Source organism: Solea senegalensis, linkage group LG11 (assembly GCF_019176455.1).
Source record: "Solea senegalensis isolate Sse05_10M linkage group LG11, IFAPA_SoseM_1, whole genome shotgun sequence".
Taxonomy (NCBI): Eukaryota; Metazoa; Chordata; class Actinopteri; order Pleuronectiformes; family Soleidae; genus Solea; species Solea senegalensis.
This window is the reverse complement of record NC_058031.1, coordinates 23,337,204-23,355,612: the sequence shown is the minus strand read 5'-3', so window position 1 is coordinate 23,355,612 and position 18,409 is coordinate 23,337,204. Positions and strand designations below refer to the sequence as shown.

At 44.0% G+C, this 18,409-nt stretch overlaps 1 protein-coding gene across 2 annotated transcripts; it reads left to right on the top strand.

Moving 5' to 3' along the window:
* Positions 1–563: 563 nt before the first annotated feature.
* LOC122777360 (CTTNBP2 N-terminal-like protein) lies at positions 564–18,134 on the top strand. 2 transcript variants are annotated; one of them, XM_044038548.1, is made up of 5 exons: positions 564–864; positions 2,756–2,863; positions 11,973–12,227; positions 12,382–12,489; positions 14,144–18,134. In XM_044038548.1, the coding sequence occupies exons 2-5, from the start codon at positions 2,765–2,767 to the stop codon at positions 15,368–15,370; spliced, it is 1,689 nt and encodes a 562-aa protein (XP_043894483.1). In that variant the 5' UTR covers positions 564–864; positions 2,756–2,764; the 3' UTR covers positions 15,371–18,134. The 2 variants fall into 2 exon arrangements, with proteins under 2 accessions (XP_043894483.1, XP_043894482.1); XM_044038547.1 differs by having other exon boundaries at positions 564–968.
* Positions 18,135–18,409: the final 275 nt, after the last annotated feature.

The following is an 18,409-nucleotide window of genomic DNA, read 5'->3' as shown; positions in this document are numbered from 1 at the left end:
TTTACACAGAAATATGATGGAATTTTAACAATAACAATTTTGATAATTGGGTTTGAGTGTTTTAAAGAATTAAAACACGTTCATGTGATTTTTTTTTCAGTTTCTTAAATGTGAATATTTTCTGGGGGTTTTTGCTCCATAAAACAAAGAAATAATTTAAACTGAATCATTTTGGTTTGTGGACAAAAACAAAACAGTTTGAGAACAGGTTAAATGATAATTAAATAAAATAATCGTTAGTATCGTTCCCTAGATGGACAATTCTATAACCATAATCTGAAAGTTCTGAAAATCAGTCTCTATTAATAATTTTTGCAATTAAAAGTCAGATGTCTAAGTTTTGCTCCTGAGTGAAGGTTGGTTTTAAAAATCTTAACTTTACTATACTTTACATGTCTGAGGTAAGACATGTATGTGTTCAATTGAGTTTAGTTTTATTTATATTGTGTTGCTGTCGTGTGACCAGTAGGGGGAGACAAACTCGCGTGAGACAATACTGTAGCGCGTTCTGTGTGTGTGTGTGTGTGGTGGGTGCGGGGTTTAAACCGGTCTGACGATTTTTTTACGAATTCACGCGTCATTTGTACACTTTCTCTTTTTAAACCTCTGAAAAAAATCACAACTATAGTTCAAAATGTCCCGTAAAAACCTTAAAAACGGTTGGAGCAGAAAGAAACAAAGAGATTTCCGGGTTGTTCGTAGCCCCACCCCTTTAGTGAAACGCCGGCCGGTCATTAGTCGGACATATGCAGCGCGCCTCTCTGATTGGCTGCGGGCCCCGTCAGTCAACTCTGTTGTTTCCCAGCGGCAGGAGGAGGAGCAGTGACTGTGACAGTGGACGGAGCTGATTGACGCTGCGCTGTGGTGAGTGTGTGTCTGTGTGTGTGTGTGTGTGTGTCTGTGTGTGATGAGCCACTGTTTTATGGATAAACACAACAATTAACCACAGCGGAGAAGAGCGTATGAAGGTACGTGTTCACCTCCGTGAGCCGCGGCTCATATTTAACCGCCATTTTGTCTTGTTTTTGTTCGAAATCTAAACTCCTTAAACCTCTGTGTGCGATTATCTCACACGAGCTCCTACCGTTGTCTGATTCCATGAACTTTACCGGGCTTAAACCTGGTGGTAAACGTTAAAAAAAATTAAATAAAAAATGATAATAACAATCTGTTAATATGTAATATTGATCAATGAATGTGTGTGTGTTGAGACCAGTCTAATGGCTGTATGGTATTGATTTCTCCATTATCACTCCAGCTAATCTATAACCATGATCAATCATTTTTCTTGTGTTCCACACTTAACAATTGACCTTTAATGTGTTTTTGAATGGAAAACAGTGTTTGAGACAAAGGAGCAGCAGAAGCAGGTGCCCGCTGTGTGTGTTTAAGTTTGATTATTTAAACGTTTATTAAAACAGAATAAAGTCTTATTGAGATGAGAAATCTCTGTGTATTCCAGATTACCTGAGAGAAAAGATGCTCATGTTTACACTAAAGCCACAATTACAGATCCAGGTCAATTACTAAATGAACCATTAACTATGTTGATATTCTATTTAATTGAAACAAGTTTGTCTTGTTTTTCATCTTCTTAAATGTGAATAGTTTCTGGTTTCTTTGCTCCACAAAACAAAGAAATCACTCAAATGGAATCATTTTGGTTTGTGGACAAAAACAAGACCTTTGAGAACATCGTTATATCCAGGTTTGGGAAACACTGATCAAACAACTACTGTAATCAGATTGTTTTGTATAAATTGAGTTTTCACAGCAGGTTGCATATCAGAGACTCTGTAAAATGGAAGAATATGAATAAAATATTCTAATAGCAACTCATGCAAACATCACATTCCGAATAAGGCCAGTTGTGGGATTATTGGTAAATGTAAGTGTCGCAGATTGACTTTGTTATAATGAACGTTACATTCTGGTCACCTGACACCACGCGGGCTGCACAGTGGGATTCAGGGATTTGCTCCTGGGAGACAATTCCCATGGTGTGGGCATCCCTGGAATGTTGGAATGATTTTCCACGGACACTAATTTACAAATATCAGGTGACACACACACACACACACACAGAGTGAGTGAGTTTGCACCAGCAGCCCCTTTAAAGACAATCTAATATTGAAGTTTGTGTGGTTGTTGGAAATGGAAACTTAACCCTGGAATTCTTGTTAAGTCACCCATTCACACTGCATTCATTGCTTTGCTTTGCTGTGAATGTGCGGCGAGCCTCGGAATGTTCTGGGGAATTTCTGGGGAGACTTGTTGTTGACTTTGGAAAAGGAGAGGAGAGGTTTGTTGAGTAAAAAAATCAAGATGAGGAAAAGTTCAAAACTAGCCTCAACACCTCAGGAACCCGTACATCAAAGCCACAGTTTTATCAGAGTTTTTATTTTGAAGGATGATTTCAGATCTACGCCGAGCTCGGCTGATGTCACCGGACACAGACATGCCGCCATCAGATCACACTCGCACTATGCAGTGGACCTTGAACTGAATTGGCCAGGCAACTGTCCCCAGTTGCTCAGCAACTTAGCATGCAGATATGCTAATTACTTCCTGTTTATAACGGAGTGAGAGTGCAGATGGGACTCATCCTCTATCAGCCCTGTGCCACTCACTGAAAAGCCATAAACCACTTACCCGGCGCACAGACGGAGTCACGTTTCGTCCTGATTGCATTTGTTTCTTTTGATATGTGGTGTCATATTTTGGTGTGTGCTTGTGTTTCTGCGTCTGCCTTCAGGAGGAGAAGATGAATGTGGAGGCTCTGAGCAGAGCGGAGCTGCTGACTCTCCTCACTATCCTGGAGGGAGAGCTGGAGGCCCAGGATGTGGTCATACACGCCCTGAGGGTGAGTTACAACCTGCAGACACTGGCGTTCTCCTGGTGGACTTTGGCAGTCTGTCGTACCTGAATGGTGGTTGAGCGGGTTAATAATCAAAAGTGGATAAATCATTTGAGTCCAGCTGAATACAGTTGCCAGTCATCAGTCACCAGGCTGTCTCCACTGAAGATTTAGTTTTTTAACATCTGTTAACGACAGCGCTGACAACACTGGCTCGGGCTGTTTCTTGTTTTTGTCTGACATTCAAATTGTTCAAATTGGGCAAGACGGTGTAACCCTTCTCTCGTCGCAGACAGGACTCGGCATGCGTACTTGTCATTACCGTAACAAGACCGTTTGCGTTATCTAGAAAATTCAAAAAGTAATTGAAAGCAACTGCCAGATATGTGAAAGTGTGAAAGTTGTCGTGGAAAACGGAGCAGAACCATAAAATATTTATTTCAGGAAAATATTTGTATTCTCTGCTGCTATGTTCCGTCCAAATGCATTCTGGGATACATGGCTTTCCCAAGTACGCTCAAGTCACCACCTAATGCGTGCTGGGTAAAGTGTCATTCTGAACCGAGCGGGTCAAACTGACCCACACAAGGCAGCAGGAGGTTTTAATAAAAATAAATTAATAAATGAATTGAAATATTTAAAACGTAAAAATAATGACAATATATCTGCATTCATTGAAAGTATTTCATATGTTTATTTATCAACACTGTAGGTGGCGCTAATGAGGCTTAAGCACTTGCCGCCACCCGCCATTCAAACAGTTTCATAAGGAAGTAGTTCTAACTGAAGAATCATACTTGTGTACTCCAAGTGTACTTCTACTGTATGTACTTCCCAAGTACGTACTTGCGTACTTGAATATTGAGAAAGGGCCATTGTGATGATTAACTGTCTTGTTGTGGGCAGATTGGGGGCTGTCTTTACTGCCCCCTATTGTCTGTTAGTGGAAAACCAGCCTTGCAAGATCAGGGCCCCCAACCTCAGGATTCAAGAGGTCTTGAGAACTCTCAGGTCTCACGTGAAGCACAAATGAGCTCTTTTTCCTTGTTCTTCTTTAAGATCTTTTTAAAGGTCATTGCTCGTGTTTTTTCATGTCCAGTCGAATGTGTGTGTTCTGGCAGAATTTTCAAAACAACAACATATGAATTGACCCCGCTCTGAATTTGGGAGGTAGTTTTTTTAATTGTGTAACTTTTGAAATGGCTGTTTTTAGACATTGTGAAAGGAAACTCTGGCAGTCCCACAAACATTAACGTCCCCCTCTGTCTCTGTCTCTGACTCATTTTCCATTTGTTTTTATTGTTATTGCTGAATTCCTGGATTCTTTAGAAAAATGTAAGTTATCTTTTGTAGTTTTTTTGTGCTAATCCGTCATCGAGTGGACAACCGCGACACCACAGCATCTGAGAAGCAGTGTGTGGAAGTAACAAACTGTTAGCTTAGCTTTTAGCTGGAACCGAGTGAGACGTGCAAACCGACAAGAGATCAACCTCAAGTGGCTAATAAATAATATCAGTACGTTTGTGTGTGTGTGTGCAGGTGGTGCAAATATCTGACTTATATTCATCCACACCAGACCAACACCCACTCACACCTATGGATAATTGTTTTATCTTCTGCAGTATCATTAGAAATGATAAATAATTGAAAAATCCCTGAATGCAGAGTTAATCCTTCCTTCCTTCTGTGAAGACTTGCTTAGACAATAATATGAACCTGTCTTTGCATTACACCCCCAAAAAGAATGTCAGCAAACAGGGAGGGGCTGTGTCAACAGGAAAACGAGGAAACGGAGCTAAATAGAGACAATAGCACAGGCACGTCTGGTTCCCCTCGTCTTTTATTTTACTGCAGACACAACATTATTCCCGGTCAAACCAGTCTTTGGTCAAACCCAGACCTAATCTGTGTTTGGATCCAGTTCAGGCACATTGCTCTTCATGCCAGGTGTATCTCAAATGTGTCTTAATGTGGGAAAGTGTTTTCTTCATGGCTGTAGGAGACGGTCTCTTTCAAAGCAGTCAAACGTTGGACCCAGGTATGACCAAGAATGTTTGTAGGTACCTGAAGAGTTTAATAGTTTAACAGATTATGGGTCATTATAAATTATAAATCCATTTGAACTTGATTATAGCTTTATGGGTTTTTCTAGCTGAAAGGAAAAAAAAAGCGGTCCCAGGAAAGAGCCTTGAGGAACACCCCACTCAAAATAAATAGTTCTGTTGGACAGAAAACTTTCTGTATTCTATAATCTCATTCCTTCATATTCAGAGCCACCTCGTCTGAAATCCTCTGAGTCTTTTTTGTTTTTCCTCTTTTTGCCTCTGGCAGGTTTTTGAACTCGCGACCGCAGCAGCGGATGAATCTACGTTTGAATGCTTGACTCATTGTGTGGTTGAGGGTATGATGAGGACAAGGAGCAACCCTGAGTGTTTTGTTCTCACAATCAGGCCTTCACAGTGAATGCATGTAGACAGCAAGTGAGGCTGTAATCATGAGATAATTTCAGTGTCAGGGCCTGAGGAGGAGCCTCGGTCTTACCACACAAGCTCAAATGGCAGCCGTCCAGATCTGACGCATGCAGGGTTTGACCTGAAATCCACACACAGTCATTCCCTGAGGACAACCATCTTGTTGTATTTCTGCCTTTACTCTTTCCCTGTCTTCCTCCCTCGTCCTCTCTTCCGCTCACACAGCCACATTACAGGGGGTCTTTCATGTCTGACCATGACCCACGTCTGATCTGCCCGCTCACGCTGGTGGTCTCCCTCGTGGACCACTTAGAGGCTGAGGTCTGTGCTGTGGAGAGGATGTGCAGTTTTGTAGGCTCAAATCACTCACTTCCCTTTTGCCCACTGGGGCCCTGTACAGTGTGTGTGTGTGTGTGTGTGTGTGTGGATGTTTGGCCACAGATTAGTAATGTGTGCGATATTGAGCTCTGTGTCGTCTGTGCATTCATGGGTTTGTGTAGCTCGTCGCTCTCTGTCTCGTCGCTGCCTCGCGTCTTCTAGGGTCACACGTCAGGCTAACCTGGTAAATCACCAGAGTCAGGAAAGCCTCTGCTCCTGACAGCCTTCAAATGTGAAGAAGGAAAACCAAAAACACACGAGAACAAGCTCTGTATCGCGGAACCAGGAAAACTGTTCCCAGAGTAAAAGAATCTCTAAAAACCACCCTTGAGTTTTTATGTAGTCGACCGAAATGCAACTTTAGAGAAACAATAATGTCATAGCCCCGCCTCCCCTGCTCTTGAATTTGCTGTCACTATCTTCAGAGTTGTTGTTTTCTTGTGTTTGTTGTTTTCTCTCAGGGTCATTTTAATGTACACTTACACTTTAAAAAAGAAAGCTTTGTACACAGCTCACTCCATGACTTCCCCGGGTTTTGTTGCAGCGCCACATACAGGCCTGGCGTCGTCGCTTTGAGCCGTTTCATTTGTGTGAAGAAATCTGTCGGGGGAAACATGTCATTCATATCTGTCAGTCAGCTCTTTCTCAATAGAGTATGTTCATTTTTGGTAAATTACCATCCTTTAGGTGCAGGTGGCGCCCGGCCGCTCTCCAATCAACAGGAGTTTTGCAAGTGGAAAATGGTTCAGTTAGGGGTGGGCGGTATACCGCTGTCATAGTCAGCACCGGTGTGACATTGCGCCATGATATGGGTTTTGCAATACCGTCAATACCGTTATAAATCAATTGAGCGCCAATAATCTCCTAATTCTAAATAATAATGCATTACATTTTCTTCAAACGTACAGTGGTCTGAATATCTGTCCTTATATACTGTATATCTTGTTGCAAATAAAAAAGTAAAACATATTCGGTGGTAAAAGGGGAGTGGCCATTAAATTAGCGTAACGAGCACTTGGGTAATCAATAAAGAAACAACTGCTCAAACATCGCCAAGAAAGGTCGGGCCAATAATATCTGAAAAAAGATGAGTGGAGTGTTGGAACCAGAGGGAGAGACCGAGGCCGCTGGAAGTTGCCCAGCAGATGCCTCCAGACCGCCTTCTTCCCCGAAGACCACACCGGAGCAATAATTGCGTTAGGCCTGAAGGATGCACTTTCTGACTGGTGCTTGGATGAAGCGCGTCTGATGTGCATGACAACTGACAGCGGTGCAAACGGCGCGCGCTCTGGAAATTAATAAATATACGAGACTCGCATGTTTTGGACACAGACTGCACAACGCTATTGGTAAGTTACACTATGTAAACCTAACATTTCATATTCAGAAAATTTGTCAAGTCCTTTTCTGTTTGTATTAAAAAAAGAAAACAAAAACAAATTTAATGCCACCACATTAGTATTGTATTGTTCGTTGTTAGTATTGTTTAGCCGTGATTCCTCTGGGGACCGGATCAGAAAGGAAAAAAAATTACAAATATCAGATTAGAATATTATTAAAAAATATGTACTCCTCCCAAAACCTACCAAAAAAAGTAATACCGTGATATTATACCGTCACCGTTCAAAAGATGAAAAATACCGTGATATTAATTTTAGGTCATATCGCCCACCCCTAGGTTCAGTCCACAAAGTGTTCTTCCTTTTGTCTCCCACAAGTGTTTTTTGGTAAGAATCTATCCACTGAGGATAACGGCACAAAAAAAGGATTGAATTCTCAAGAAATCCCCAAAAACGTCTTCATATCTTACCACTTACTTACTTCTAGCTCGTGTTTGTACTCAAACGTTGAAATGCACTTATTGTAAATGGCTTTGGATAAAAGCGTCTGCTAAATGACGTGTAGGGCAGTCCGTGGCCAAGTGGAAAGGGAACTTGTCTTGTAATCAGAGGGTCGCCGGTTCAAATCCCCACCCGATCAAAAAGGGCTGGGGTACCCCTGAGCAAGGTACCCAACCCAACCCCCAATGCTCCCCGGGTGCTACTCAGTGTGGCAGCCCACTGCTCCTAATCCTTGGATGAGTCAAAATGCAGAGGAATACTTTCCCTAAGGGGATTAATAAAAACTAACTTTAATGTAAACTCAATTTAAATTCCCATTTAAGATGACCTCTCAACAGGTCAGGGTGGATGTTGTCATGCTTGTGTACGATGGTGATATCGATGAGCAGCACGTAAAGTCTTCTGGATCCAGTTTTTTAGAAGACACGCAGAAGTGTGAACTCTGTCTGTTTCAGTGTGGAATGTTGAAAATAAATGAGCCTCTTGTTGCTCGGGACGACGGCACAACAATAGCTTGTAATTCAACAGTAACCACAGAGAATTTGGAACGGTATCAGGCCGTGATGGCGTCACCCTCTCGACTTGTCTCTACAGATTCTCACTGTTTCTGCTTCCACTTCATCACCAAGGACACAGATTAGCAGTTTTACTTGAGGGAAAATTCCTGCGAACACGACACCAGGAACAGGTCGCGCATTCCGACAGGAGTGATTGTCTCTATCTGTACAGGAACTGCGGGGTATCATCATCTGTTTCCTGTCGAGCATAAATGAAGCTTAAATCAAGCTGGTGACAGACATGAAAATAGACCCTTAAATACTTAATGAAGGAGCTCAGGAGCTCTCAACTGAACTGAGAACTTTGAAACTCCATGGACAAACTCACAGAATGATCAAAGACGTTCACTTGGCTGTGTGTGTGTGTGTATGTGTCAGTTGTTTATATACCGAGGCCTCAGGTCTGCTCGTCGTTGTGCTCCAGCAGGACCGTTGTGTTTGGCGGGTGATGATGATGTTTGTGCTGTAAACAACCGGAGCCGAGTGTTTCTGCTGAGATAAGATCGTACGTAATTCCAAATTTGGGATTGTTGCTGAGATTAGAAAAAAAAGCCCTAAAAGTGAGAAAAGTGCATACTTCTCTGAAGTGGTTCCATCACCTGAGGGAGTAAAGCTCTCTGCTGACCTGAATACACTCACATGACATCAGCATACCTGCACACACACACACACACACACCCTGCCCCTCAGGTTAACTTCAGGTGTTTGACAGACAGTAGATCAGGTGGTGATGATAAACCCCGCCCTTCTCCTCTCTTTGCTGCACATAAACAGGTGGAGCGTGAGTGAAGAGGCAGACTGAGATAAGAAAGTCTTATTTTAATCCCCATTCAAGCATAACTGTGCTCTGACTCAGTGTTTCCCAAACCTTCGACATGGGACTCCAACTTTTAAAGACGCCAATGAATTTAGACCCGAATTGTGGCGAGAAGAAGAAATGTGAAGAAATCTGCAACTCCTATTATCTTTTTAATTGGTACTTGGAGATGATTTGGTAATTACTCCTTTTTGTAATAAAGTGATTATGAAAAAGCTGAGAAAAACCTCACTCGATGTACAGATAGTTTTTATAACCACTATTGTGATAAACTGTAAATAGTGAACGTGTTTAGATTTTCACCTAATGCAACTTCAGGTTCGAGCCCTCGTTAGATTGAATGAGTTTAAAGCTCTACACTGTAACTTTAATGTGATGATGATGATGCTGCTGCAGGTCTCCCCTGTAAAAGATGGGACCGACCTGGTTAAATAAAGAACATCAATATCTCTTTAATGGTATTTAAAAAAACAAAGGATTTTCCATCGTCCAGCGCTACGTGACAAAACCCTAGAGAAGTGTGGAGCCACAGAAGATTCAACACGTTTTAAAAGAGCAGAGAAGAAATCATGAATTCTGTCCTGACTTTGGACATTATTATCATTATTATTATTGTTATTATTATGGCTGTGCGAAGAAAGAGTCAAACCTGTAAGAGATTTAGATGGTGTTGAGGAAGGAAGGCGATGGAGATTTTGCTCCACAGCTAATATCAGCTCTTTATTCTGCATTGTCCTGTGTAAACGACCAGTGTTATCGCCCCACACAGCTGCTGATCTTTATTTGTCACTGACCTGACGCCATTATTTCAGATTCATTACATTCATTTAGAGCAGGGGTGTCAAACATACGGCCCGGGGACCAGAACCGGCCCGCCAGAGGGTCCAATCCGGCCCACAAGATGAATTTGTTAAAATTTCACACTAATCTAAACGTAATGTTTTGTAAAATTATCCTTCATTAAATGTAAAACAAAGGAGAAAAAACAAAGGGATTCTTGTTGTTCATAGGTTATGATGCTATTATTTTACTATTTTTACTGGTCCGGCCCCCTTGAGATCAAATTGTGCTGTATGTGGCCCCTGAACAAAAATTAGTTTTAGAGATTTCACTTTCCATACCAATGTTTGCTTGGTTATCAAGTCTTAGTTTTGGGGTTTAGTGTTCAAGTCTGGTAGTGAAGGTTCTGTTTTCATGTGGAAAAGCAGTGATTTTTCTGCCCGAGTGCTCCTCCCCCTCCCCCTCCACCACTATTGTATATGTATATAAGTATAAATAGCAGTGAGGGGTGTAGTGGATTGCAGCGCAGATACCAGTCACCACCATAGAGAATGTTGCTGTCACAGTCGATACTTCAGACGTAAAAGAATAACTCAGGAAATCAGGAATTGGTGATTGGTTGAGTGTGTTGCCTTCACTGTCGGAGAGGATGAAGATTTGACTCTGAATGTTGGGCTAAAACATCATTTCGTCATCGTCCCGTTCATTTTCTCGTCGGAGATTGATGGCGAGCGTCCGCAGCGACTTTAATCCTCACAGACTCGCTCTTCCATGTTTTCCTCACCGATTGAACTCTTGACTCGAGCAATGACGAACAATGAATCCAAATTTGATCTCATTTTAAATGATTGTCTTTAAACACATTCTACAGACTGAACTACTCACAGATCTGCACAAATATCACACAGTCGTCATTTTGAACATGTTTTTGTATGATGGTTCAGCCCCACTATTGACTCTATACTGCCCCCATTATTTCCGGTGGTACTGCTGACGTTGGTGGGTCATTGTGAACTCTCCTGCGACATACGATAAACACCAAGTACGGTCTCCGTCTTTTGCGTAGAATATAAATGAGACGCCGTTCATCCCAGTCTCGTAGTTGTGAGAAAACACTTAAAACCACAGCAGCACTGGTCTCAGATCTGCATCAGTATCAGTGACAGAAACAGTCAGAGAGGAAATCCCAGCGAGTCACAGAAAACCGGCACAAAAATGTCAGTAATTGTCTCGTTCCAGGCCGATGTTGTACTGATACTTGAGCTCCTCTCCGCTCACACAGGCCCTGATTGTGCCTCGAGGCTGCAGGTGACTGACTGACAGACAACGTTTCCAGGTGAAAAGCATCAGGTTGTCTTTCACACCTCATTACAGCCGTGGGAATGCAGGCTGTTGAAGGAGGCCGCGAAAACCCGGGGAGGAATTCTGACTGCAAATTCACCAGAAATCCAACTGGTGAAAGAGTGTTCTACAGTTCCAGTGTCGCTCTTGCCTGGATGCGGCTGCGGCACAGAGGGTTGGGTTGTTACGCTGGCTCTGTCATGAAGGGAAGCACAGTCTGTCATTATGATCACAAAGCAGACTGTCAGCAGGGACACGAGAGAAAAAACTGCTTCAGTCTATTACAGAGACATTTCCTGTGTGGAAATTCAAGTTTAAAAGCTGTTCCATAGAAAGAAATCAACACTTTGAGCTGCTGCCTCGTTTAGTTTGTGTCACTCACATTCAAACAAATGTTACACACAGAAGTCACACAATAACACATTTACACACAACACAACACACACACACACAGAGACAGAGAGAGAGTGAAGATGTTCTCACAGATGGAACAATGATGTTGTCAGAAATCACAGACCAGCCCTTTAAACCAGTATATGTCTGTCTGTGTGTGTGTGTGTGTGTGTGTGTGTGTGTTTAATATTTCATGGCCCAGTCCTTCACCCCCATGCTTCTCAGGGGAAGAGTTAACATCTGCCCCTGGTGGGGGGGAGGCAACCGTGCCTCACCTCTTTGTGTTTGGGTTGAGAGGATAGACCATCTGCTTGTGCTCACACTGACAATAACATCACCATACACACACACACACACACACATATGGTCATATAAGTCCCTGTTTTTATTAGTATATGATATATATATATATATATATATATATATATATATATATATATATATAGATATATATATATATATATATATATATATATCTATATAGATATATAAACATATATAGATATATGATCTGTATGGTGTGTGTGTGTCCTTCAGGCTCAGCACAGAGACTCCTTCGTCCAGGAGCGTTACGGCCACTACGACCTCAGCGACCCTTTCCTAGCGCTGCAGCGGGACAGCGAGGCGGAGGAGCGCCAGAGCACGGTGGATCAGCGCGGCTCCGGTCGCCCGCAGAGCCAGGCGGCGGGTCCGAACCCTCTGGCCGTCCTCAAGCTGGTCATGGCTCACTGCAAGAGGATGCAGGAGAGGATGCTGGGACAGCTGGCGGCTGCAGAGAGCAGACACAGGCGGGTAAGAGGAGGCGGAGTCTGCTGTTACAGTCTCAGCTGACATAGAGTGAAAGGCGGGGCCACGTCCTGGACAGATAACCAGTCCTGAGTTATTCAATGAAGTAAATAAAGAAGTGTGAACATATCAGGATGAGCGACGTCTGTGTCCTTCACAGGTGATCGCTGACCTGGAGGAGGAGAGGCGGCGCTGCGTCCAGGACTCGGCGCAGAGCGACCACTTCGCCGCCATGATGCAGACAGAGAGAGACACGCTGCTGCAGCAGGTGTGTGGAAATAAACTGGACGTATTTGTGCGGTAACGGTCGGTGAAAGTGGCGCTCACTCGCTCGCTCTTCCTCCCTCTGCTCCTCCTCTTCCTCTGCGTTCAGGCGATGCACAGCACCGCTCTGAAATGTGGGAGGATTACTCTCCCTGAAACGTGACATATGTTCACCACTTTATCTCTGACGTTTGTAAACCGCTCACTCTCCCACACACACACGCACACTCACACTCACACACACACACACACACTCACAATCACACACACGTTCGACATTCATGACATGAGGGGACATTGCATTGACTTGCATTCATTTCCTGGAGACTTACTCTAACCATAACCACAATTACTACTGGCCTAATCCTAATCCTAACCCTAACCCTAACCCTAATCTCAATCTCAGCCTAACCTTAAAACATACCTTCACCTTAAAATGTAGTAATTTACGTTATGGGGACTTGCTTTTTGTCCCCACAAGGAAGACAAGTCCCCATAATGTGACTGTGTAAACAGGTTTAGGTCCCCACAACATTAGTAATACCTGGACACACACACACACACACACACACACACTGCTGTCTCCATCACTAAGTTCTAATGTATGATTTTATCACTTCACTGTTTGAAAACCTTCAGTCTGATTTATTTAAGTGACACAAAGTGACCACACGAGGCAGCAGAGGAGCAGCAGCTAAAATCACTACTTTTCTCTCTGGACTTTAGTGTGGGAGAGTGAGTGTGTGTGTGTGTGTGTGTGTGTGTGTGTGTGTGTGTGTGTGTGTGTGTGTGTGTGTGTGTGTGTGCGTGTGTGAGAATTTCCTGTTGGACGAGAGAACATTACAAACGTGTTCTTTAAATGTCACAGACTTAAGTTGTTAATGTTGTGTTGCCTCGCGTCTCTGATGGCAGCCTCTGAGACTGTGTGTGTGTGTCAGTGCATCACACACACACACACACACACGCACGCACACACACACACTGGCACATGTGCCGCTCTGGAGGAAACAGGAGGAAAAGGCCATTGTTTGGTCGTCCAGCAGCCGCGGGGCTTTATGGCCTCAGGAAACACAATATAATGGATGTCCACGCCTTACACACACGCACACACACACGCACACACACACTATCCCTGCTGTACACACTCTGCTTTAGGGTCTTATGTAAGAGAAAGGCTTCCTGAGTGTCTCCTTCTCTTCCTCTGAGTTTCCAGCCCACATTTTTTTGTATTAATCATTTACATTAGTTGTCTGACTCCTCCCACTTCCTTCTATTGTTCATCAGCGCGGTGAAACAGCAGAGTCAGCGGCCGATGACCTCACTGTGGCCCCAACTCTCTGTAAACATGAGCTCACATTCACTTTATCAAACACAACAAATGTGCATCAATAATACTTTTTACATTTTATCAGTTTTCTTTCTATTATTATTTTACGTGATTATTTGATTGTTTTTCTCCTCCAGTCTGTGACTGTGATTTACTGACATGTTTTATCAAGTTTCAGTGACACAGCAGCACTAGAGTATCATGAACGTTTGAATACAAAGACAAGTTCCTTTAGGTGTGTTTCTCAGTCTGTGTCACTCTTCTGACACCTTGTGGTCGACTTTGGAAGCACGTTCCTTGACTCCTGTTTTCCTCTCCTGCTTCTCTCTAGTTGGAGGCGGAGCGTGCGGCCGTGCGGCGGCTGGAGGAGGAGCAGGAGCAGCACATGACCAAGGTGGAGGAGTCGCTGTCGCAGCAGCAGCAGCTCTCCTCCGCTCTGACCCTGGAGCTCCAGAGGACCAGCGGTCAGGCCGAGGAGGAGGCGCAGAGGGTCTCCCAGCTCCGCGCTCTGCTCCAGGAGGAGAACGTGGAGCTGGAGAAGCTCCGGGAGGTTCTGGAGGACGAGAGGAGCAGAGCGGCTCAGCTGGAGGCGCGAACGGAGGCGCAGCTGGCTGAGTTTGACGCGGAACGGCAGCGGATGAAAGCCAGGATCCGCAAAGAGGAGGAGAGGAGCAGGGAGCTGGAGAGGCAGGTGGAGGAGTTGAGGAAGAGGTTGTCTGAACCTGAGGGAGGAAAAGAAGAGGTGAAGGTGATGTCCACCTCTGTGCAGACTGTTCCTGACGGGAAAAGCGCTCCCAGATCCACGTCTTTATCCAAGGTCAACGGTCACAGAGAGAGCGAGTGGTCGCAGGGAGCAGAGAACGGCGCGGTGTTCGACAGCGGTGGAGGAGGAGCTTTGCATTCCCCACTTCACCCTCACCCTCACTCCCCCTCCAGCACGGCCTCCTCTTCCCTCTCCTCCTCCCCCATTTCCTCCCCCGTCCTTGCCAAGCGCCTGAGCAGCCCGGGCTTCCATCAGTCCTCGTACCAGGCCGGAGTCAACCAGAGATTCCAAGCGGCGCGGCACAAGTTCCAGAGCCAGGCGGAGCTGGAGCAGCAGCAGCACGGCGGCCCCCTCTCCCCCAGAGACCTCTCCCCCACCGCCGCCTTCGTTCCTCCCCCACCAGAGCACAACACGGCCAAACAGCTGGCCCGCAACACCGTCACTCAGGTTCTGTCCCGCTTCACCAGCCATCAGGCCGGAGTAAAGCTGGCGCCGATCAGCAGCTCTCCCTTCGGTACAGACTACCGCAGTCTCGCAGCGACCCCTCCTGGAGGGAGGTCGCCGTCTTTGGGGCCGCTGTCTCCGGGCGTCCGCTCCCCGCTCAGTCCCCGCTCAGACAGGACCCACCCCCCTCCTCCTCCCACCGCCCCCAAGAAGCCAGGAATGAGTCCAACCCCGGGTTCCCCGAGTCACTCCGCTCGCACCAGCCTCTTCCCGGAGCTGACGGGAAACTGCGGACACGGCAGCCAGGAGGGGGCCAAGGAACCGGACCTGGTTCTGTCTTCCAGCAGCTAACGGCTGAAACGCAGCGTCTACATCTGTCGTCTTCAGGACTTTAACAACAAACATGCCACACTGCAGGAAGGAGGCGGGGCCGGGAAGACGACGCGACAACAAGAGGACGATCGGAGAATCTCAAAGAAGCTAAAAATCTTCATTTCTGTCTTTGTGTGATCCCGGGACTCAAGGACCAGGATCAAACCCAGACTACAAAACATCGTCTTTCACACAGAAATGAGTGAAAGCGTTTCCCGTCACAGAAGGAAACGACTCCGGCGTCTCTTCCTGTCTCTTCACACGCTAACCAAACGTCCTGTTGTTTGATTTCAGTCCAAATATGTGGGATCAGCAGGGGGCAGTAGTGTGCAGAAAATATGGGTGAAACTAAAGCACAACATGGTGACGTCGCTAACACGTGGATGATGTAATAGAAAGAGTCAATTTAACACCAACTCTTATTTGGACAGGATGGAACCAGGACTTGTGTCAAATTGAGCTCATTTAGCGTTAAAATAAAGAGTTGAACAGAAAGTGTTAAATTGACTCTTTTTGTCTTAAGACTGTTTTACGAGAAGAAACGTTAACGCTGTTAGATTTACTGTGGAGACGCGAGGACGACCTCAACAACGTCTCCTGCACTCAGTGCCGATTTAAACGCCATAAAACTAGCGTGAAAATCCACTGATGCAACAAGGGCGGACTCGTGCGACTGCACCGCGCCGATACAGTCCCGCTCTGTTGCGCCGCTACCTCAACACCACAAGTGGAAAGGATTAAAAACTCGCCCGTCTTTTTAATATTTGTGAATTTAAAATTCTAGAATTTATTTATCGCGGTTATTTTACACTTTAACCTTCTTTTATATGAATTGTTGACTTTTTATAGGTTCTTTTAAAGGGATAGTGGATGTTTTGTTTTTTTAAGTGAGTTCACTGCTTGGTGTTAAACAAAGATTTAAACACCATTAAAGACCTTATTAATTATCTTATTATTTAACACGTTAAACTCATAGAAATCACTACTTTCCTTAAATAACCTCAAAAACGTGAATATAAAGGAATTAATCAGGCAACGTCACCCCTGAACCCCTGAGACAATGGTATCTTCCATCATGTGTGAGTGATTGCTGAGGCCAAAGACACATGACTCTGTTTCTAACTGAAAAGTTAAAAAACGTCGCACGCGGCCGAGTTAGCACCGACAGCAGCTGACTTTAGCGGAGCGGCTCCTTCTGAAAATGAGTCCTACAGAGACGAGGCAACAACCTAGCCTCGCGCTCTCAGGTACATTTTATATTTTTGTACACAACTTCTGTATTGGCTGTTTATGCTGACTAGCCAAGTAAGCTAACAAGCATGGCCCGGTGACATTAGCTTCTCACTGGGGCCAACAGAGACAAGGCAAGAACTTAGCATTCCAGGCTATGCTAACACATGAGTGACACCCACAGTGATTGACAAGTGCTCAATAGCTTAATGCTATGAGTGCACATTTTATGTTTTTGTACACGGAAGCTCTCACACATTAGCTGTCATTAGCACAGTAAGCTAGCAGGCGTGGCCTTTTACAGCTGAAGTTAGCGCGGTTTCTACTGAAGTTAACGTCGTTTACAGGTTTTTTTTTCTTTGATGTGATATTTTTACATTTTTGACAAATTTATGGCAGACACTGAAAGTCCTTAGCATTTTAAAAATGCCTGGCTAAACACGTGTACAAAGGATTGTGGGTAAAACCTTGTTGAAAACCTAATTTGAGTTTAAGGAAAAACCTCACGTGTCAGTCCCTTAAGCACACTTAAAAACAACTTTAATGCTTAAACTGCCAGATGTGTTGGAATTAAAAACTGTGTAGCTAGAAGGGCTAAAAAAATAAATTTAAAGGTTCAGTGTGTCAAATTTATGTATGTCGGAGAAACTGCGTAGCCTTCACTTAGCATCATAACTCGAGGGATGTTTACGGTGCGTTCCATTTTGTAGTCAGAACCTGGAATTTCCGAGGTCGTGGGGCCGTTCCTTACCTGCGACGTGGGATTCTAAGATGGCTGTTTCGTGTGCGTGAAACGCCACGTCGAGCGCTGGTATCGCGGTGAACTTGCGTATTTGTCGTACATAAAAAGTTTACATACGTCAATCTAACGGCGTCTATCAGAAAAATCCCGTCTGACGCTCGAGTCGTGTTCGGCGTGAACGCAGCATAACTTTCCGACTTCTGATGTAAATGAAACCCTCGGCGCTAGTTTGTCCGTTGTGGGCTACTGTAAAAAATCAATTGATGATTTCACCTTAAATTTAACACACTGGACTTTTAGTTATTTATTTCTTATGCAGCTTTTGTGGCTGTAAAATCTGTTAATTAACTTAAATGAAAACAACCACATGCATGTTCTTTTTCTTTTCTTCTTTTTCTTTTGTCGACTCATCGTGAAAACACTGAACCTTTTGCACTACGTTGACTGTAAACACACTGTATGTTTTAAAAAAAACTCAAATTTCACACATTTTATTCAGGGAAGATTTGTTTCTGCTTCACTCAAACCCCAGGTTTGAATCCTGCTACTGTAAACGTCCAACAGTTTGACGTCGTCTCGTCCTAACAAATGTTAAAAACAAAAAAAAAAAATCATTTTTTATTTTATTTTCTATCTTAAAAAAGAATTCATGGAAATCGAACGATGCCAGTTTAAATCTGTAAATCTGTGTTTTATAGTAAATCTGCATATCATGAACACCTGTGACACCTAGTGGCATTTTGAATAAATGACTTTTGCCTTCATGATTAATGATGTCTTAACATTTTTTTTTCTTCTTTGAACTTGGATTTGCTGCCAACGTTCACTTGGATTCTAATGTGGATGGAATTATGACTTTTTATCTGGGTGGAAAATGGGCTTCCATACATTAGCTACTAAATTAAACGTAAGAATCATTGCAAAATTAAGGAGTAATTGTATAAACATGGCACGACCAATATTCATATCAAGGTTCTTTTTTTAGCAACTTCCTGTCAGCAGTTTTTAAACAAATCAATGTGAAAGTAAGTTAAGAATCTTCTCCA

Bases quoted from the DNA above. Each gene is read 5' to 3' on its own strand.
- LOC122777360 (XM_044038547.1), top strand. The intron at 2,864-11,972 runs GTGAGTTACAAC...TGTGTCCTTCAG, and splicing joins TGGTCATACACGCCCTGAGG to GCTCAGCACAGAGACTCCTT. The intron at 12,490-14,143 runs GTGTGTGGAAAT...GCTTCTCTCTAG, and splicing joins GAGACACGCTGCTGCAGCAG to TTGGAGGCGGAGCGTGCGGC.